At 39.9% G+C, this 23,327-nt stretch overlaps 1 protein-coding gene across 2 annotated transcripts in view; it reads left to right on the top strand.

The window, feature by feature from the left end:
• LOC122734981 (zinc finger protein 883-like) overlaps positions 1 to 23,327 on the top strand; it is a 31,837-nt gene that overhangs the window by 2,947 nt on the left and 5,563 nt on the right. For both annotated transcript variants that reach the window (XM_043976203.1, XM_043976202.1), the window contains one exon: positions 15,135 to 15,213. In XM_043976203.1, coding sequence (XP_043832138.1) covers positions 15,190 to 15,213 — 24 coding nt within the window. In that variant the 5' untranslated portion in view covers positions 15,135 to 15,189. The remainder of the gene's footprint in view (positions 1 to 15,134; positions 15,214 to 23,327) is intronic.

Here is a 23,327-nt window from a genome sequence, read left to right as displayed (position 1 = left end):
ATTTCTGTAGTATGTTGAGGTTTATAACACCTGCCTTGTGAAGGTATTTTTTACTCCCATTATACAGGGTGGGCCAAAAGTCACAGTGTTGTAATAACTTTTTGAAAATTATTTTCCTTTTTTGCTACACATGATGGCACACAGCACATGGCACACAGCAGGCACATCTAAAATGTGCATACACATGAAAAATACAAAATTAATCACAAAAGTTCTACGGAGAATCTATAAATAAATGAAGAGAAAATGTGGTAAATGCAAAGGAGAGGTTCAAAGGTTCACAGCTGGCATACAGCAGGCACATGGCAAGCACATTGCACATGTCGAGCACACCTAAAATGAGCACACACATGAAAAATACAAAATTAATCACAAAATTTCTAGGGAGAACATCTAAATAAATAAATGAAGAGAAAATGTGATAAATGCAAAGGAACAGTTCAAAGGTTCACAGCTGGTACCTATCTGAAGATTTCTGACTCATAGCACACACACACACACACACACACACACACACACACACAATGCACATGGTACACACGGCACACAGCACACTGTCATGAAAATTTCTAAGTCCAACAAAAGAAACAAAAACGAAGTCTCCAAGCCATAGAAAATAGGTTTATTGAGAGAGGGCCTATCTCACAATAAATCCAGTCTCTGGCAGGGGTAAACCTGCAAAGACCCCGAGCACAGCTGGAGACTGGCATTTATACCCACACAAGGCTTAAATAAATGTTTATATACCCTACTAATTTTAATTAATTAATTAATTGATTAATTTTTTGCCCTACTAATTTTAGACAAAACTTCTCCCATAGTATCTTCTGAGCCAATTTCAAATGGTACAGAACATGAGCATTGACAAATGATCATCAACTAAAAAATCATGAACACGAGCTTAGGGGTGCCCCATCACAGCTGTCAGTCAGCCAAATGTACAATATTTGTGGCAAATTCCTAAAATCAAACAATCTCCAATGCTGATTGGTTCCTTCAGCTTAGAGGTACTATTCTTAGTACCTTATTGACCATTTAATCATATTACAAATGGACTTGTTATGATAGTCAAGGGAAAAGTTTATAATACGTAAGAACATATTACATGATATCAACTCTTTGTTTCATTACTGTTGATTTCAGCCACTAAAGAAATAGGTAAAGCATATTAAATCACATTCTTTTAGTCAAAGAACTGATTTGTTTCACTCTTAAGTGTTGGGGAAAATTTCACTCACAATGTACTGGCACAGTGCTTCAGGAATCCAATGCCTCCTGAGGCAGCCCGTTTTACTTTGGGATAGTTTTAATGGTTAGGAGGGTTTTTTTCTTATGTCATGCCTAAGTTAGGCTCTGGATTCAGAAGAACCTGAGTTCAAATTCGGCCTCAGACACTTGACACTTACTAGCTGTGTGACCCTGGGCAAGTCATTGCCCTGCCCCCCTCCAAAAAAAAAAAAAATATATATATATATATAGTGAGAAAATAATGGGTTTTGGAATGCCCAAAGGCTCCAGCTCTGAGGGGATTGATTATATTAAGACTGATTGGATTGACTTTGCTGATTGACTCACTTGAAGTTGACTTGATTGAAACCACACCTGCCTGGCCCTCAAAAGGGTGTGTTCTCAGAGGGTGTGAACTCTGACCTCAACACAGGACCACCCTCAAGTCCAATGAACCAATGGATTTAGGTGATGCAAGCCAATTAGCTTGAAGCAGTGTGTAAGGACCACCTCTCCTCTGGACTCAGGGAAAGCTTCCACTGGCAGTTTGGCTGTTGGACAAGCTTGTGATGGAGGACTTGGAGAAAGAAGCAGTCCAGGCTGGAGCTTTAGGCTAGATAGGCCTTTTCTTAACTTTCTGACCCAGGTGTTCTCTTTTTACTAATACTTTTATAAATGCTTAATGTCCCAAAACTAGTGCTAAAGCTTCTAGTTTATAAGTAACAAATACATTAGAAACCCCAGCTAGTTTTCCCCAAACTTGGGACAGAAATAAGGATACCACACATTTAATTTTACTCATCACAATATATATAGCCATCCACCATAGAATGCAAACAGCTAGGAGAGCTAATACATTAAATTTTGATCAATCAAAATACATATTTAAAAAAAATACATATTTTATAAATTAAATTAATTTTTAAAAGATCTATATTCCTCTGTGACAAGAACAGGAAACTGAGACATAGGCAGTTTAGAAGGAAGAAAGGAACAACAATTTTAGAGCATGGTGTACTGTATTATATGGCTTGCCAAGAGTAGAATGCATTCAAAAGCATGAAAATAATAAGCATCTGGAGGGAAGGAGGTTCTGGGCAGCAGGAATGAGGTAAAAGGTGCAAAGAAAGAAAGTAGTCAGACATAAAAAGACAAACTTTTCTGAATTCAGTATTTTCCCAGCAGCATTTTAGCTCACCTTGGCTATAAACCAGCAGTCCTTTAGTTTAGTCAGTCACCTAGATATCCCAGCTTTGCTGCTATTTAATTACATTGGGCAAACCAATTAAGTTTTCTGCAATTCAGTTTCCTTCCTTTGTAAAAGAAGATATTAGGCTTCTAGTGCTGTTTGGCAGCCAGGTGGGAAATAATGGGGAACATGGCCTGGACCCTCTCTTCATTTTTTTTTTTTTATTTGTTGCTGTTCTTGTTTGTTTGTTTTTTTGTTTTGTTTTGTTTGTTTTTGTGGGGCAATGAGGGTTGTGACCTGCCCAGGGTCACACGGCTAGTTAAGTGTCAAGTGTCTGAGGCCATATTTGAACTCAGGTCCTGCTGAATCCTGGGCAAGTACTTTATCAACTGTGCCACCTAGTTGCTCCCCCCCCCCTTTTTTGGACCCTCTATTTGCATAGAAATCTGGGAGGAGCTCTCCAGTCTGAAGGAAAGATGGACCAAAAGCAAGATTCTTTCAGGTATGTGGGGGCTATCTGACCCATGTGTTAGGCTCATTATGGAAATTTCTCTAATGAAATTTCTGTTTGTGACCTCCTCTCAAACTAATGATAGTCTCTGAAAAAGTTGGAGAAATTCTTAAGAGTCCATTCTCCCAAAATTGCCAAAAGGTTACTTGTCCCCTCTGTGTATCTGCTTAAATCAATCAAAATTTCTGAGGGCTACAGAAATTCACATAGTAATATAGTATCTGCAAATATATACTACCCTTGTAAAATACATTCTTTTCATAATTTCTAGAACACAAAACTTAATGTTGTGTCTCTATAGAATCTCAGGAGCAAGTCTTATTCATCCATAATACGTTCCTGTTGGAGCATATGTTCTATATCTTAAATCTAATTAACCTCAGGGAAATTCCTGGAAGATGCTTTTGCTAGGAGTTGAGATCCTTATTCTTCATATGATTTTATAACCAGGGCATGATTGTCATACATCCTCACCTGCTTTGTGGCTCCAAACACCCATAAACTGAATGAGTTAATATCTTGGTGAATTTCAACTGTGTAATAGATTTTCCAGAGGAGAGGGGTAAGCAAGAGGAATGAATGAATGGTCTCATGAAACCAGTTCATAGGGCCAAGCCAATTCAAAGCTTTCTCTATTTTCAGTAGGGAAGAAATTTATCTTATAAGCAAGTTCACAAAAGATAATATTGACAATTTGGTGAGGTAAAAAAGAATACTACAATCACAGAATATGAGAGTTTGGAGGGATCTTAAGTGGCCATCTCATCCCATGCATATATTGTTATACAGAGTTATATTGCATGGCATGGTAAGACATTGCATAGCATAATATAGCAAAGTATCGCATAGTGTAGCATAGACTGGTATAATATAGACTAGAATAGAATAGAATAGCATCATAAAATATAGCATATTAAATTGTGTAGCATAGTATCATATAGCATATTATATAATATAGCATAGATGCCATAGTAATGTAGAGCATCTTTTAGAATAGCAAAGAATAGTATAATATAGTGTAACATAGGAGAGTATAATAAAGGAGAGTAGAGTATGGAATAGCATACCACAGCATAGTATAGTAGAGGTACCAAAATTTTGCCACAAAAAACCCCCAAATGCAGCCCAAACCAGATTATAATATAATTGGGAAATGCTTAACAAAAAAGTAAAAATACAATACAACATCATGTGAATTTGGTCTACGTGGATCCCTTTAAATTTGACTGTACTACAGTAGAGTACCAGACTATATATGTAAAATATCATATCACACAGCATAGTAAAGTACAGTAGAGGAGAGCATATTGTACTATACAGTACAATGGTATAGCATGGCACATTAACTTGCATCACAGAATAGTGTATTGATTAAAGCATGGTATATAGTACAGCATAAGAAAGGATAGCATAGTATCATGTAACTTGTACCATGTACTGTGTACCATGTATTGTGTACTGTGTACCATGTATCTTGTAGTGATCCTTTTATGCAGTATCTTTTGACCCAAATGGGGTCACAAAGACACTACTGAAATGACTGAACAACAGCAACAGCACTTTGAGACAACTGAAGTATTTCCTTATGTGAAACCAAAATTTGCCATTCTGCAAATTCCATCATTCTGACTTCTAGGGTTAGCCAAATAAGTGAAAACAGTAGATTTTGAGTCAGAAGCTGTGAATTCAAATCCTGACTGCTACTTATATGATGGTGGTGTGATGTTTAAATTCTAACTGATGTCTAAAAAATCTAATGTGTGGTCGCCTTAAATTAGAAGATTTAGCACCAGTCTTTGGGCATTAAGCATTTATTAAAGCATACCAGGTATATGTGGAGTTCAGAAAGTTAAGAAAAGGCCTATCTAGCCTAGAGTTCCAGCCTGGTTGGGTTCTTCCTCAAGTCCTCTGCCATGAGCCTGCTTCAACCACGAACTCTCCAGCAAACTGAGTGTGGAAGCTTTTTATAGATCCAGAGCACAGGCGGTCCTTACACATTGCTTCAAGCTGATTGGTTATCATCATCCAAATCCATTGGTTCACTGGACTTGAAGGTGGTCTCAAGTCCTTAGCTTCTGAGAACAATACCTTCTTAAAGGCTGGCCAGGTGTGGTTACAATCTAATTAACATTAAGTAGGCTAATCAGCAAAGTCAGTCACTCTCACTTAATTCAATCAGTTTAGATTAATCTCCAGGTGGGGCCTTTGAGTATCTGTCAAATCCCATTATTTTCTTGCAGTGGTATAGGTTAGGGTTGTCTCAAGTGCTGTAATAGTAACAACCCAAACTGGCTTAAGTCAATAGGAAGACAGGGTATCACTTTACAAAGAATCAACCAGCAAGGCATCTTTCTGTTCCCTAGTCCCCTTCTAGCTACTCTGGAGGCAGTGTGCCCTGCACACTAGTCCTTGAGCCTAAGGGCTCTTAGTTAAGCTTCTGCTCAGGGTCAGTCTTGGCTCCATAATGACTGTGTCTCATCTCTTCCCCAAACCCCGTTCTGAAAACATTCATATTCAGGGTCTATCCCTGCTATCCCACCTCTGGCTCCAAGAGACATGGAAGCAACAAACAGAAATCACTCAATATGATTTTGAAGAGTAAAATGGCAAAAGTCTAATATTTTTCTCTGCTCCCTGCCCAAAGGCATAATTGTGTATTACTATTGCCCAGATCTCATCTTACTCCTCATATTGTCAGGTATCTCGCCGCAGAGTAAGGACACACTCTCAGATTAGGGGGGAACAGGTGGTGGTGTAAATAGAGCATCTTCGTCATCAGTACTCTCAGTGCTGGGGGTGTACAGGTGTTCAAGAGAGGCTTCCAAGCCTTTTTCAGAACTGCTTTCTACATTTAGTGTCCAAATATCATGCAATTCTCAGTTGTGGCTCCAGGGAGTTTATAACATGTAAGGGGCCACACCCCAGTGAACCATTTTAGCAGATGGGCTAAACCATTAAATTCATTAGTGAGTAAAGGGAGTATCCACCCCAAGCATATGAACACTTCCCCAGTGGAATAGGAGGATGTGAACAATTTGTTCCAGCAGCCCATGAACATGATAGAGGCAGGTGCTGTAGACACTTAAAGCTTGGTTAGACATCAAAGACACCAAAATAATCCACTTCATCCTAAGCCACTGACAGTCATCTTGACTTTTTTCTTGCCGTTGGACTCCAATGACTGGAAGACAGAGTGAGGCCAGTGATGTTGCACAACTCTGCCTCACTTAAATCCAACTTATACTTACATCGAGAGACATCAACCACACCTTTTTGCCATTTTTACCTAGCTCAAAGTCTTGTGGCAATAGGCAAATAAAAATGCAGCAGGTGAGGGTGGCTAGGTGGCACAGTGGATAAAACACTGGCCTTGGATTCAGGAGGACCTGAGTTCAAATTCAGCCTTAGACACTTGACACTTACTAGCTGTGTGACCCTGGGCAAGTCACTTAACCCTCATTGCTCCTAAAAAAAAAATGCAGCAGGTATGGATACACTGGGAACTATAGTCACAAGCTGTACCCAGGCAGCCCAGGCCATATGGTTGTCTTCTTATTAAACTGAAGAAGCAGTGGGATTTGGCTGCTCCCTGGGTGTCTGAGTCACCTTTTTTAAGAACCACACTGCTTACCTCCTGGAGTGAAGAAGGGGCTAGAAAGATGCCCCAAAATTGTCTGCTTCACCTAACCCTGGCCTGCTTGCTATGGCAGGTGGGATTCTACCCTGTAGTTAAAGCACAAAAAATATATGAAAACTTTTGTGAAGATGATTCCACTCACCATTGCTACATGGAATATGTGCATAATTATGGAAACCAGAAATCCAGTACGCCTGAAAGACAGCTCTTGTTGCAAGAGAACTCAGCAGGTAATGCATCTAAATAGTGATACTGCATGAAACAATAGTGGCGAATGAAGGTCAACTTAACCAAAGTGGGAGCTGGGTACTTGTTTTTCTGAAGTGGCCACAGTGATGGGGAGCACTGTGAAGCTGGCATAGATTTCACAAGACTAATCTAGTCAACGAGCTTGTACGCCTCCCAAAAGGAGGGCTCATGACGACGTGATTGCCACTTGCAGGAAAACACCATGCCAGCATCATCAGCGCATATCCTCTCACCACGACCAATCCTGATGAAGTCAAAGGAAAATTTTATGGAGACCTAGAGACTCCCATCATCAATGTACTTGAAAGAAAACATCCTCGTAATTGTGGATTCCTTTAAGGCCGGGCAAGCACAGAGTATCAGACATGTCAGCAAGTTCTTGGAAGGAATAGAGACAGGAACAGCAACTTACACTGAAGACTTGTGCATCTCCTGACCTCAGCACCACTACTGCCTTCCATTTACCTACATGCAATAAAATTTCATGAATCCACCCTTGCAGCAAGCATTAGCATTGAACACACTGTGTCGTTGAAAAATTTATGGGAGCGCCTGTCTCTTTCCCAAGTTTTAGAGAATTTACCTGGGGTTTCTAATATATTGTTACTTAGAAATTAGAGGCTGCTGCACCAGTGTTGGGCATCAAGCCTTTATTAAAGCATACTAAAGGTTAGAGAAAGTGAGAGCCCATGGTTAGAAGCCCTACATACCTAGGTTAGACAACAAGACCCAGAGGGCAGCATGGGGAGGAAAGAGCGTGCAAAAAGAGTGTGAGAGACCCCTCTGGAGGGTTTTTAACCTGACTGGTAGAGGTGGGTCACTCCACCTTGATCTAAGCTAATTGGCCAGTAACATTTAAGTCCATTGATTGACATGACTTAAGGGTTGTCTTAAGGTGAGTTAACTTCTGCTGACTCTGGGCTGGCCTTAAGAAAGGTCAGGCAAGGCTTTGGTGTTAGGCCCTCAGGTAAGGGGGTCTCTGGGAGTCCCTAAATCCCATTATTTTCTCACAAGACTACGTCATAGTAAGGAGAAAAGACAAACAGGATATGAGAATAAGGTGATGTGTGGAATACAGTGCTAGACTGATCATAGATTATCCTCTCCAAGCTAAACATTCACATTCAGTGAAAGCAGCAGCCCCAAGACAAGATGACTACCAGAAGACTTAATGTCAACGTATTAGAGCATTTCTCCTAGTGTGAACAGTTTGTCACTGCCAAACTGAAGGTCTGCAGAACTGTTGTGCTGACCTCTTTGTTGCATGTCTATGAAACCTGGACAGTTTACCAGTACCATGCCAGGAAACTAAATCACTTCCACTTGAATTGTCTTAGGAATATTCTGAAGATCACCTGGCAAGATAAGGTACTGAACACAGGCCCTTTCTCAAGCTGAGCTGCCACATTGTCAAACTACTGCAGAGTACAACTCCAATGGGCTGGCCACATTGTTCAAATGATAAATGTACTTTTGTTTAAAAGATTATTTTACAGAGAACTCACACAAGGCAAGTGCTCTCATGGAGGTCAGAAAAGGTGATACAAGGGTATTCTCAATGTGTCTCTGAAGAACTTTGGAATCAGTTATGAGACGTGGGAGATACTGACACAGCACCACCTACCATAACATCCCTGTCTCAAAGAAGGTGGTGTACTCTATGAGCAAAGCAGAATTGGAGTAGCTAGAAAGAAATGTAAGATGTCTAAATTTAGACACCTCCACTCCAAATGTTCACATGGACTATTTTGTGCCTGATCTGTGGTAGAACCTTCTGAGCTCATATTGCTCTGGTCAGCCATAGTTAGACACACTGTACCTTGACCCCAACATAATGATGTCATTGTGGTCTTCTTGGAGCATGAAGGACAAGAACCAACCAACTCAGTCCTGACACATTCTCTCTCTCTCTCTCTCTCTCTCTCTCTCTCTCTCTCTCTCTCTCTCTCTCTCACACACACACACACACACACACACACACACACACACACACACACACACACTGTCTATCTGTGCATCTCTCTTCCTTAAGTCATCATCACTCGAGGGCCCTGAAGTAAAGTCAAGCATATTGATTGATACTTGGAGCATGGCATGGGTATGAGTTATGCTTATTAATTTGAGCAATCACTTCACCTCTTTGATTCAGTTTTCTAGTCTATAAAATGAGGGAAATGGACTACATCATTGATCTATTATTGGGTCCTTTGTTCTAGTCCATTAAGATCTTTTTGGATCTTAAATGTGTCATTTCAGTTTTGTGTCATATGCAAATTTGATAAGCATACCAACTGTGCCTCCTTGCAAACTATGGATAGAAAAATATTTAATTAGAATAGAACCTGACCCTTACTGATCACCATGTTTCTAAAGCTTCCATTTTTCTAAGGGCTTGTGAGATCCTTATCCTTAGGAGAGTGAATTAATACAGATGCTCAACAGAGAGTGCTCAATACAAGTCATATCAAGGACTCATGGATTGAGGATTCCATGACAATTCAAGGGTCACTCAACTAAATTATCATTCTCTTCTCATCAATCAGTCAATCAATGAGCATTTAAACCAGTGGATGCTGAGTGCTGCTTATATAAAAAAACAAAATTGAAATAGTCCTTGCTCTTCCTTTAAGAAGTTTATAATTTATAAAGGGAGACTATCCATCTATCTATATGTGTATGTATATATATATATATTCATATACATACATATACATATGCATTTATACATATATACCCACATGTGTATGTATATACACATAAATAGATATAATATATTCAACATAAATACACTAGTAAATAATAGGAAGATTTATAGAATGTAGTGCCTGGGCAGCATTTTGAAGGGAACAAGGGAAAAGAAGGAATGCATTCTATGTATGGAACACAGCTGATGGAAGGCTAGTGGGAGACAAGAAATAGAGTTTTATATAAGGAATAGCAAGAAAAGGACAGTTTTGCTAAAATGAAAAGTACATGAAGGAAAGTTATATGAAAAAGTCTGGAAAAGTAGGTTGGGACCAAGTTGTTAGCACTTTAAATGCCAAACAGAGGAGTCTATACTTGATTTTATAAATAATACGGAGCAAATGGAATTTATTGAGGTGATGGGTGGTATGGTAAGACTTGCACTTCAGGAAACCATTTTAGTTTCTGAGCAGAGGATGGATTGTAACATAGAAGTTTGTTTCAGGGATATCAATCAAGAGGCTATTGCAGTGATCTGATTGAGGGCTGATAGGGGCCCAAACTAAAGTGGTTGCTTTGTGAATAATGACAAGGGATCAGATGTGAGAGATATTTGGGAAATAGAAATGACAAATTTTGACAACCAACTGGGTATATGGCATCATTACTAGTGAGGAATGATCAATTTTTTGTGTGTGTGTGAGGCAATTGGGGTTAAGTGACTTTCCCAGGGTCACACAGCTAGTAAGTGTCAATTGTTTGAGACCGGATTTGAACTCAGATACTCCTGACTCTAGGGCCAGTGCTCTATCCACTTCGCCACCTAACTGCCCCTAGGAATGATCAATTTATCAAAGATTGCAAATAGGAGTAATTGGAAGGATAGTGATGTCCTCTAGAAATAAAAGTGTCCTTTGACTCTGCATCACATATGAACCATAATCTACATAAAGGAAGGATGAGTTATCCAACTCAGCTGATTTACAAGTAATAAATGGGGGGGGGCAACTAGGTGGTGCAGTGGATAGAGCACTGGCCTTGGATTCAGGAGGACCTGAGTTCAAATCCAGCCTCAGATACTTGACACTTACTAGCTGTATGACCCTGGGCAAGTCACTTAACCCCCGTTGCCCCGCCAAAAATTAAAAAAAAAAAAAGGTCATTGCTTCTCTCTCCCTTTTTTCTCTATCAGAGTGGAGAAGGAGGAACAGTGCTGGCAGCAGTCTCTGCTTGTTGCTGCCATGGCCGCTGGAACCAAAGGTGGGAGAGCAGAGACAGACCCTGGAGATCAATGCTATGGGAGGAAGGAAAGATGAGGCCAAGTCATTGATGAGGCAAGACTGACTCTGAGCAGAAGCTTAATTGGGATCCAGAGCAAGGACCAGTGTGTAGGGCATCTCAGGCCTGAAGAGTGGCTAAGTGGTACAGTGGGTGAAGTAAAGAGAGAACTAGAATCAGGAAAACAATAATTAGTTGTGTGACCTTGGGCAAGTCACTTCACTACTATTTGCTTCAGTTTCCTCATCTGTAAAATGGGGATAATAATAGCACCTATCTTCCAAGATTGTTATGAAGACAAAATGAGATAACATTTGTGCCTAGCATATAATACTTGATAAATGACTTATTTTCCTCCTTTCTTATTCCTTTCATCTCCTGGCACTCACTGAGACCTGGTTCTCTCCATATGCCTTGATATCCCTCTCCATCTTTTTCAGTCCTGGCTATACCTTCTCTTATACCCTTTTCCCCATTGTATACACTATTTATAATGTCCACTTACTAAAGGGGAGTGCCCTCTTTAGTTTTTCAGTTTGTAATGTCTACCTGCTAAAGGGGAGTGCCCCCTTTAACCTCTGTTAATGCGTCGCTCAATTTCTTTTCTCTCTTTTCATTCTCTTTACTTTGTTAGTCATAAGTATCTGTAATGTTATTGCTTCATGTAAGGAAATGATGTTTCTTTTCTTTCTTTTTTTAAACTTTTTTTTGGAAACGATGTTTCTTCATGAAGCACATGGGGGAGTGTGAGAATCAGGGTGCCGCCACCTGCTAAGAAAGACATTGTGAGAACCAGGGCGATGCTCCCCTGAAAAGAAAGCATGTGACTAGCGTCCGGAAGCTGCCTGGTGTCCGGAAGCTACGTCTATTCATAGACCGCCTGTAAGTCATGTCAGTCAATGGACCAGCTAATTAGCTTGGAGCCCTGTGTGGGGCCCACCTGAATTCCAGTCCCACAGGAAACTTCCACTGGAACGCATGAAGGATCAGCCTTTTTTGTTTGGGGACCAGCTTGTGGCGGGAGAAGCAGGCAGGGTAGACAGATCTCCTAACTTTCAGAACCTCATGTGTTCTCTTTAGAAGTGTGGGTTGCTAGGTGAAGGTGGCTTTCTCTCTCTCTCTCTCTCTTGGCTAACCCCTAATATACTTTAATAAATGCTTAAAAGCCTAAATTGTTGCTGAATTTATCAGTAAACTTAGCTAGTTCTACCCACATTGGGAGGGGCAGATAAGGTGACCACATGTTAGATTTTAAACATCACATAACTGGTCTTGGAGAGGCAATCAGAAAACACCTTGCTCTTTATTGCCACTTCCAGACTTTCCTTCTGACATCATCACTCAGTGATCTCTCCTCCTTTGAAATCTACTCTATCTAAATTTGTCACCCAATCCATATCCTTGGTGGCTGTTATTCTACCTCTTTTCTCAATGAGTTCAGCAACTAACTCCTCTCTCTCTCCCTCTTCCCCCTCTATCTCCCAACTGCTACCCCCATACTTGAGGACTTGAACATGTACGTTCCTCAAATGTTAACCACCAAGTTAATCAATCTTCTCAACTCTCATAAGCTCTGTTCTACACATAGGAATTCATCTTGTCTAAATTTTGTGCTTGTTGCATGTAGACATTTGAAGTCATGGGTTTTACTACTGGTTCCCTTCTTGGATTTTATTTCTTATGGGTATCTCTACACCTTTTTTCTTCATTGTGTCTACTTTTTATCAATGTGCAGTTTTTAAATGTTTACCTTGTGGAAAAGGCCCTGTGCCTGGCTGTAAGACCCACCTCTGACACATAGTTGAACCTGGTTATGTGACTTAATCTCTCAGTTTTCTAGGCAGCTCTATAAAATTCTCAGTCAAAGAGAAGATTCTGACCTGAATTTATAAAGGGAGACTATCCATCTATCTATATGTGTATGTATATATATATATATATATATATTCATATACATACATATACATATGCATTTATACATATATACCCACATATGTATGTATATACATACATATATACATATATACCCACATGTGTATGTATATACACATAAATAGATATAATATATTCAACATAAATACACTAGTAAATAATAGGAAGATTTATAGAATGTAGGCATAGTAGAGGCAGGAAATGGAATACTCTATTTGGGTCTAAATAAGTAGAGAGCTGGTGTTGAAATTATGAAGGACCTGAGTGTGAATTCTGCCTCAAACACTTAACTTGCTCTCTCATGTGAGGCAAGTCACTTAACCTCTACCTGTCTCAGTTTCCTTATCTATGAAATGGGACTGATAATAGCATCTCCCCCTAGTGCTCAGCACAGTGCCTGGCATATAGTAGGCTCTTAATGTTTATTGACTGAATTGTTACTTTGCTTTGTTGAAGAGTTGTTTTGAGGATAAAATGATATCTGTAAAGTGCTTTTAGTTTTGCAGCACTATACAAAAATTAAAGTCCTTCTACAAAGCACTGTATGAATGTTAGCTATGTAGGGGCAGCCAGGAGAGTTTTAGGAGATGTAGAGGTGAGTAATGTGTAAGAAGGCCTAAAAGGTTGTATGGGGCCAAGCTGTGAAAAGCTTTCCTAGACACAACAGGAAGCCCCTGGAGTTTGTTGAGGGCAGGGGAGCAGTGACATGATTAGAGATTTATTTTAGGAAAACTCTTTGGCAGTTTGTGGACTTTGGATGATAGTTGGGAAGAATAAGTGAGGAGACCACAGAGGATACTATTGCTGTAATCATGGCGAGATTAATGATAAGGTCCTGAACAAGTATGGGAGTTACATGAATGGAAACAGGGGGATATCTAACATGTTACATAGTTAACTATGTGGTATAAGTGAGAGAGGGGCATCAAGGAAGATACTAGGGGTTGTGAACCTGGGGGACTGAAGGGTGGGAGTGCTTCTGGAAGTTTGGAAGAGGAATGGGTTTTCAGGCAAAGTTAATGAATGGGGCAGCTAGATGGGGCAGTGGTAAAGCACCAGCCCTGGATTCAGGAGTACCTGAGTTCAAATCCGGCTTCAGACACTTGACATGTACTAGCTGTGTGACCCTGGGCAAGTCACTTAACCCTCATTGCCATGCAAAATACCAAAAACAAACAAACAAAAAAATCAAAGTTAATGAATGCTGTTTTGGACATGTTGAGTTTGAGAGGTCTCTGGGAACTCGATTTGAAATGTCTAATAGATGTGGGACTGAATTGTTGCTCTGAGAATTACCTAGATAGAGATGATAATTGAACACAATGTTAGCCAGTTAGGTTGCCAAAAGAGACAATGTAGAGAAAAAAAGAGAGGGCCCAGGACAGAGATTTGGAGCATAGCCACAGTAAATGAGCATGACATGGATGATGAATCAGAAAAGAGACTGAGGAGAAATAGGGAGGATGCGAACCAGGAGAGAGTACTAGATGAAAAACCCAGAAAGAAGAAAGCATCTGGGGGAGAATGTGGTCCATAGTGTCAAGTGCAGCAGAATGGCCAAGAAGGATGAGAATTGAGGGGAGCCTCCTAGATTTGGTGTAACTTTGAAAAGAGCAGTTTCAGTGAGTGCTGAGGTTAGGAGATTAAAAAGGAATAGGGGGAGGGGCGGCTAGGTGGCGCAGTGGATAAAGCGCAGGCCCTGGATTCAGGGGTTCCTGAGTTCAAATCCGGCCTCAGACACTTGACACTTACTAGCTTTGTGACCTTGGGCAAGTCACTTAAGCCCCATTGCCCTGCCCAAAACAAACCAAAACAAACAAACAAACAAAAAGGAATGAGGGGGCAGCTAGTAGGTGGCCTAGCAAATAAACACTGGCCCTGGATTCAGGAGGACCTGCATTCAAATCCAGCCTCAGACACTTGACACTTACTAGCTGTGTGACCCTGGGCAAGTCACTTAACCCCTATTGCCCCACCAAAAAAAAGAAAGGAAGGAATGAGTATAAGGGAGAAGTTGAGGTGCCATTGTGGAGAAAGCTCTTTCAAGCAGTTTGCCTGAGAAACAGGAAATCTATCTGGGACTATAGTTAGCAGAGAAGGTAGGAACTTGGTACATAGTTTAGTCTTTCTTTCTTCCTTGTTCATTTTATAGTTCAGGTTTCACTGAACTCTTCCCTTTATTCATTCTTCCACTTGGCTTCTCCCCCACTCTTACCTGTAACAAAAAAGAATGGTGTCTAGAACATTGATGATTACCATGACCCTGTTCTAGAGGACCACCTCAAAATATTACTTCACTTTTATTTGAAAGCAGAGGGATTATTTATGAATCTCCCTGAGTTGACATTAGAGGGGATGCAGGTCCCCTCAGTATAGGAAACACAGGGTAGGAAAAGTCTCACTCATGGCTCTTTTTCCTTCCTTAGTCCACGAAGTTCTTGCTATCCTCCAAGTAAAGACTATGACCAAGTGACATCAGTCATGTTGATTACAACCAGGCCTGAGGTGAGTTGTTGTTCTCTCTATTGTTCTTTACAGACCACATTTTTTGGAGACAGAAGAGAGGAGCCTGTTGACTCCTTCATTGCAAACCTGAAGTCTTCCTTTGTGGACTCATGAACAGGGTTCTTTTTATGGGTCTGTGATTTAAAAAAGAAAGGTCGAGAGGGCAGCTAGGTGGCACAGTGGATAAAGCACTGGCTGTAATGATTGGAATGACGCCACCTACTGGAGACTTGCTGTGGAGAGCTCCACCATGAGGAAAATGCCTCAGAGGCATTGTGGCTTTTCCTTGGCGTCATGGGTGCTGTCTATCAAGTCTACCAGCCAATCAACTGGAGGAGCCTCCTATGGTCTGGGAGGAGACAGGAAGGAGGAAAGGGAGCCTGCGCAGAGAGCGCTGGCTTTTTGGCTTCCGGACTGGATGGTGGCGGCGGCAGAGGACTTCACAGGAAATTTGAGGAAAGATAGGAATGCTAGGCTGTTAGAATTCTGTTCTCAATCCTTTTCTTTCTATTTTCCAATAAGCCGTTAAAAACTTAAACTCGTTTTATCAGTGATTTTTAGTCAGTTTCCCCCATACTGGGGGAACACATTAGAATCCACATTTAGAATCTTAAATTACACATGGCCTTGGATTCAGGAGGACCTGAATTCAAATCCGGCCTCAGACACTTGACACTTACTAGCTGTGTGATCCTGGGCAAGTCACTTAACCCTCATTGCCCCACAAAAAAAAAAATTTTAAAAATAAATAAAGGGGCAGCTAGGTGGTGCAGTGGATAGAGCACTGCCCTGGAGTCAGGAGTACCTGAGTTCAAATCTGGCCTCAGACACTTAACACTTACTAGCTGGGCAAGTCACTTAACCCCAATTGCCTCGCTAAAAAACAAACAAACAAACAAACAAAAAACCAAATACACGACCTAAGATTTGGACTTAGATTCAGAAGATCTGACTCTGAGACCTAGCTTCTCCCCCTTCTTAGTTGTGTGACCTTGGGCAACTCACCTCATTATTCTAGGCCTCATTTTCCTTATGTAGAAAATAGGGGAGTTGGGCAAGTGATTTTAAAATTCTCTTCCAATTCTTTTTTTTCCTTCCAATTCTTAACACTTAAAATTCTGTGGTTTTATAGGATTATAAAATTTACAATCCTATGGTAAAAATGAAACAGTACTTGCCTTCAAGGGGGTATTGAATATTAAAATATAGTGTTTGTATCTGCCTGTCTCCTACAAACAGATCAGAGAAATAATCTTTAATCTCTCCTACAAAATTAATAAAACAGATCAGAGAAATTATAATATGTTATAATATCTTCTACAAAACCAGATCAGAGAACGTGATACCTGCCAATAACAGACAGATGGGAAAGCTAGATGCCTATTCACTTTAGTTGTTTAGATTCTAAAAGGGTCAGATAGCTTGAGTGTTATACCTGCATCTCACCCAGATATTATAGTATTAATCTAGGGATGAAGAGCCAATATTGTGTTCATGCTGATCAAATGACATGATTATAGGAATTTGCCATAAAAGAAGAGAGGAAAAGCTCTCAGGGAATAATATATCCCCAAACTCCATATGTCCATTCCAGGCAGAAGTTCGGCAGACAGCCAGGTGTCTTGAGTCAGGCTCAAAGTCAGCTATGTGGGAGAGTTTACATTCCATGTGTAATATTTGGGGAAACTGAGTCAGGAGATGCCTACCTCAGCCTTTGCCAAAAAGTTGGTCTCCCAGCCTTTCCCCAGGAGAACTCCACCTGCAATGCATACATGTAAAAACCCCATAGGGTTGCTGGCATCATGGGTCATATGGCTCAATATTCCTTGATGGTCATAACTAGAGTCAGACTCAGAATAGTCCCATAATGTCTTAAATAGCAAGTTCCAGTAATCAGTTCTAAAAGTGAATTCACTTCTCAAGGATCACATACCCTATGCAGCAAGCATTAATTATGCTTGTACCCATGTTAAATTGATGCTTTTCATCCCTGAGTTAGCACTACACAAATGAATCTGCCTTGAGATGCTCAATAACAAGCAATGGTTGAAATGAGTGTAAACAGTCCCAAACTGCATACTGGGAACAAACTAGAAAATGTCCCACTCAACCACAGAGGGTACTGCCCTCAGAATTCCTTGAAATTTTTGAGATGACTCAACTACTCTACATGTGTTCTTACACATGTTCTAATTCCAAATAACAATCATAGGTAAATTCCTATTTCCTATTAAGGTGATATAAGACAGTTCATAAAATACCAATGTTATACGTATCAAATTCAGGCACTAATTTAACTATTGCTTAATACCAATATAAATTCAGGTCAAAACAGCAAGATCTTTTTTACAGCTTACTAGTTATTTAGATACTTTAGTATTAGTTTAATAACCAATTAATTCCATATTGAAATAACAACCTTCCACTTTGTCTACTCAGGTAGAAATTGCTTTTTTACCATAGCTGATACAATTGTTTAACTAATTATACACTATAAGAAAATTTTTGAAATACATAATACCTTAAAACATTAGGAATAGATAGATAGATAGATAGATAGATAGATAGATAGATAGATAGATAGATAGATAGATAGATAGATAGATAGATAGATATTTTTTTTTGGCAGGGCAGTGAGGGCTAAGTGACTTGCCCAGAGTCACACAGCTAGTAAGTGTCAAGTGTCTGAGGCCAGATTTGAACTCAGGTCCTCCTGAATCCAAGGCCAGTGCTTTATCCACTGTGCCGCCTAGCCGCCCCCTTCCTGTGTATTTTTAAGCTATTCCATTCCTATATGTGTGTGTGTGTGTGTGTGTGTGTGTGTGTGTGTGTGTGTGTGTGTGTGTATATATACATATATATATATTTTAAATGGCAATATAACAGATTTTACTTGACTTTTGTATGAATCCTCAAATTTCTTAACTAGATGGCCCAATCAAATTCACTGACCTTTTTGATGATTTTTTTTCTTGCTAACACAAACTCTTCCTTTGTTTGTGAGCCTGTCAGCTTTTAAAAAACAATAGCAAAGCTACCTTTCTATAGTCACTGAAATGACCCTTTTCTTTTTTTTTTATCTAGTTGGAAAAAAATTTTAATGACACATTCACTTTTCTAATTAGTTTTCAAGATACTGTTAGAGCAGCAAGTTTCTTTCTGTCCTTCTCCCACTTCCTTAACCTAGCCATGTTTTGGGGGTAGTTTTACCACATGATTAGACAAAACTTTCCTTCTAAATTCCAAGCACAAACTTACATTTTCAACAGATACTTGAACACACGAGACAATCTCACACATTTACACAGAGACAAGACAATATAGACACACATGAAACAATCCCATATAATTTCTTTTTAGCTTTTATTTAACCTAATTTAGACAGTCAAAGGAGCTCCAATAGGCCAATTTAGTTTGTCATTCTCTTTAGTCAATTCTAATCATTTTAGCAATATTTGTGCATTTGCAATGCAACAGACCTACAAGAGGACATAACCAGATTAAATAATTGAAATTTATATTCCCACACTGAGGAATTCCTACCTTTTAGAAATAGCTTGTCTCTTTATCTATGATCCTATTATCTGTTCCCACCTCTGTCCCCAGTCCATGTTGTTCTCTTCCTGATCTTCCTGCTCAGCTGAAAGAGAAGTGTGCAATGATGGACAAAACAGAGGTCTTGGGTTCAAGTGACACCTCAGACACTGACTAGCGCTGTGGCCTTGGGGGTGTTTATGATCAACGGGGACCTTGAAGTGGGTTTTGTAAATAGCCAAAGTAGGACTGCTGCCCACTGTAAATCAGTAGATGTGTCTAGCTCCAGATGGCCCCCACTCCTATGTACTGTGTCTAGAACAAAGGATTATATAAAGTGAGAACTAACGGAATCTAATAAAAAAATGAACCTTAAAAAAAAAAAAAGAAATAGCTTGTGATAGCTATCTTCTATTGAGCGCTCCAGTTTCTTCATGGGACAAGAATTCAAACTAATAGTGAAAGTTTGAGGTTTGAATTGGAAGCTAGAAAGGAATATTTACCTTACAAGCCAGAGTCCACAGCTTATTCAGGAGAAAACTCCTGGAGGGTGCCTTGCCATGACCTTTGTTGGAGGGTGAATTCCATTTCCAATTTTCAGTCAAATCTGAGTCGCAAGGCACCATTTCTGTTGAATATTAAAATATAGTTGGGGCAGCTAGGTGGCACAGTGGATAAAGCACTGGCCTTGGATTCAGGAGGACCTGAGTTCAAATCTGACCACAGACACTTGACACTTACTAGCTGTGTGACCCTGGGCAAGTCACTTAACCCTCATTGCCCCACAAAAAAAAAATATATATAGTTATTTTGTCTGCTTTTCTCCTATAAACAGATCAGAGAAATAATGTTTAATCTCTCCTACAAAATTAAGAAATAGATCAGAGAAATTATAATATCTTATAATATCTCCTACTAACCAGATCAGAGAACATGATATCCATACCTGTCCTCCTACAAAACAGATCAGAGACAGACAGAAAAACATAATTTCAATTTAATATTTTGTCCCAAGAAGAAATATATAACACACGATCATGTAGAGACTCCACTCCTAAGAGGAAAGCTCAGAGACTCCCCATTTCTGAGGGTATATATGGGGTTTTTGTCCACTGATTACAGGATGTTATCAGTTTCAATACTATGATACAGAAGCAAAGGCAGTTTAACAATTTCAGTTATAACAAGTATAGAGGAAATAGAAAAGCATCATGATAAGATTACAGGATTCCAAAAAAGGAGTTTGGCAAGGATGAGGATGCCCAGATGTTACCATAAGATAGGGACTTACTATCCTGAGGGAAAAGAAGATACTAGGTAGGGTCTTTTATCTGCTAGCTATCTGGGTTCAGTTTGGAGTTCAGTTGAAGAACATTTTGCTTCTGTTAATCCAGGGTTTCATAAAAATACTTTTGGATAATAAGGTACCTCCATCAAATCCAGGTGATCCATATATTCATATTAACAGGGGCTTATAATCATGTAGACAGATAAGTAATGAGAATAATTTGAAGAGGAAGAAGACTTTAGCAATGGTGATAGCATGGGTGTCAAAGAAGGCTTTGAAGAGAATGTGGCTGAGCTTTGAAGGAAGATGAAGATTCTGTGGAGCAAAGACAAGGAAGGAGAGTGTTCCAGGCATGGGTGGGGATGAGGTGGAGGGTGGGGAGGATATCTTAGTGTCACAACATGGGAGATGGAATATTAAGGTAACTTAGAGTATTATTGAGTAACTTATATTCTAGTTGTGTTGGAATGAAGTTTTGTGAAAGACACTATTATTAAATAAAGTGAGAGGTAGGCATGAGTCAAATTATGTAGGACTTTAAATATCAGGCTAAAGAGTTTATGATTTATTCTGGGGTCAATGGGGAACCCCTAAAGATCTTTGAGTAGAGGAGTGACATGATAAGATACATACCTTAGGAGGAAGATTAGTTTGACAATTGTGTAGTAGATAGATTGGAGAGGGGAGAGACTAGAAGCAGGGAGACCATTGAGGTATTAAAATAATTAATCTGAAAGCATTATTAGATGCCACTGTGTGCTAAACATTACTGGTATAAAAGGAGAAAGCAAAATTGCTCCTGCCCTCAAGAAGCTTGCATTCCTGAGGGGAAGTCAGAGAAGATAATAGCAGTTGGAGGGGATAAGGAAAGGCTTCTAACAGAATTTAATACTTCAACTGAGACTTGATGGACAGTAGGGATAATAAAAGGTGGCAGAGAGAAGGGAGTGCATTTCCGGCTTGGGGCATGGCCAATGCAAAAGCTTGAGGAGATAGTCTTTTATGAAGGACAAAGAGAAGCACTCTTTGGTTGAGAAGTAGAGTATGGGTTTTAATATACATAGTAGAGGATTGAGAAAAGAACAATAGATTTCACAATTAAGAGCTAATGGGTAGGGAGCAGCTAGGTGGCACAGTGGATAGAGCACTGGCCCTGGATTCAGGAGGACCTGAGTTCAAATCCAGCCTCAGACACTTAACACGTACTAGCTGTGTGACCCTGGGCAAGTCACTTAACTCCAATTGCCTCACTTAAAAAAAAAAAAGCTAATGGGTAACTTTGAAGAGAGCAATTGCAATTGAATGATGTTAGAAGTTAAAATTAGTTTAGATAAGAGAAAGAGTTTATAGATAGCAGGGAAAGAACCAGTAGATAGGGAGAGATTGAAGACTAACAAGGTCAGGAAATCATAGTGAGAGCAATATTCTGTAAAAGATGGGAGGAAATGAGATCAGTGGTACACATACAGAACTTTGCCTTAGCAAGGAGGAGGACTATCTCTTCAGCAGGCTGGAGTAAAGAGGAAAGAATGAAGGTGATGTCCAGGGGTTTTGAGAAGTAGAGAAGTGGGAAATAGGGAGTTCTTGGTCACTGACCTTCATTTTTTTCTCTAAACTTAAGAGAAGATCTGTTTTGTATAGCTCTTTGTATCCCCAGTACCAAACACAGCATTTTGCATTTAATATTTGTTGAAATGAATACTGAAGTCCTTACCAGTCACCTTTCTGAGGGAGTTTCTAAAAGTGGCCTCAGCACTGGGCCCTTTCCTGGTGTTGCTGTGTTCATTCATTTGACATCTCTGGCTTTTCTCCCTACCCCCAACAGTGATCTCCCCCTCCTGCTTCCCCTATTCAGCCAGTGTCATCATTCTTCTGATTTTCCAGGGGAAATCTCAGGGTTCTTTTTAACTCATCTAGTTCCCTCATCCCCCATTATCTGTTCAGTTGCCAGGTCCTATCCTTTCCTCCTAATGTTTTTAGCATCTGTCTCTTCTCTATTGCCAACATCTTAGCCCAGAACACTATCACATCACTCATTCAGAGGCAGAGTGGAAAGAATGCTGGCCTTGAAGTCAAGAAGACCTGCGTTCAAATTCTACCTCTAACACTATCTTTGTGACAATGGGTAAGTCACTTAACCTCTCTGAGCCTTAGTTTCCTCATTTGTAAAACAGGGATAATAGTACTTTTATTTCCTATTGACAGGATTTTTGTGAAGCTCAAATAAAATGTTTATGAAGCACTTTGCATATTTTAAAGCACTATAAATGTTCTAGAGGTTGTCAGCCTCTCCCAGGCATTCTGCACATTTTTAGCAGATTAATCTCTCATCATTTCATTCTGATAAAGACATAAAAATCTCTGATCCCTTATCTTGAAAAGGTAGGACTTCAGGAATTTGGAATGTTATTTCACACCTGCATTGTACCTTTGTTTTAATCATCTATAAGAAACCTTGTTTATCATTATCAGCAAGCCTGGGGGGAGCTTAAGATTTAAATGCAGCTCCATTTTCTTCATTGTCATTTTAAAAAAACATATTGTGATTGCTTTTTCTATACAAGCTATTCTTGGTGTTAATGAATAGTCTTTGATCTCTTGAAATGTCTAAAAATCCCTCTGTGAACCTTGCTCTTTGAGGGAAGGTCCAGTCTAAATTCAGGCTTAGCATTAGGCTGTCTTCCCTGTAGAATTGCAGGAAAGGCTGGCTCTTGATACATTTGGCATCATGAATTTATTTCCTTGACAGTTCACATAGACACCTCCCTTTCCCACTCAAAACCCTCATTAGCTTCCTCTAACCTTCCTTCTGAAGTCCAGACACCAATTGGCTGGCATTCAAAGTTCTTCCCAATATAAACATCTTTCTTCTCTGTGTAAGGGGGGTTTTAAAAGATCCCCCAGGTTCATTAAGCCCCTATGGGCCACCAATCTGTAAGGGCCAAATTTAATATGGGAAGAGTTAATTGGGAGGCTAGCTGCAATATTGGGACTCAAAAAACAATGGGGAATCTCTAGGTCCCGAGCCTCCTCTCTTCTACACTGCCCCCTCCCCAATTGTTTCTCCCAGACTGATAAGAACCGAAATTAAAAAGCCTCTTTTCAAAAAAACAAAAAAAAACCAGGGTTTAGGGGGCAGCTAGGTGGCACAGTGGATAGAGCACTGGCCCTGGCTTCAGGAGGACCTGAGTTCAAATCCAGCCACAGACACTTGACACTTACTAGCTGTGTGACCCTGGGCAAGTCACTTAACCCCAATTGCCTCACCAAAAATAAAAAAGAAATAAAAAAA

Source organism: Dromiciops gliroides, chromosome 1 (assembly GCF_019393635.1).
Source record: "Dromiciops gliroides isolate mDroGli1 chromosome 1, mDroGli1.pri, whole genome shotgun sequence".
Lineage (NCBI taxonomy): Eukaryota > Metazoa > Chordata > Mammalia > Microbiotheria > Microbiotheriidae > Dromiciops > Dromiciops gliroides.
This window is presented reverse-complemented; position numbering and strand designations above follow the sequence as displayed.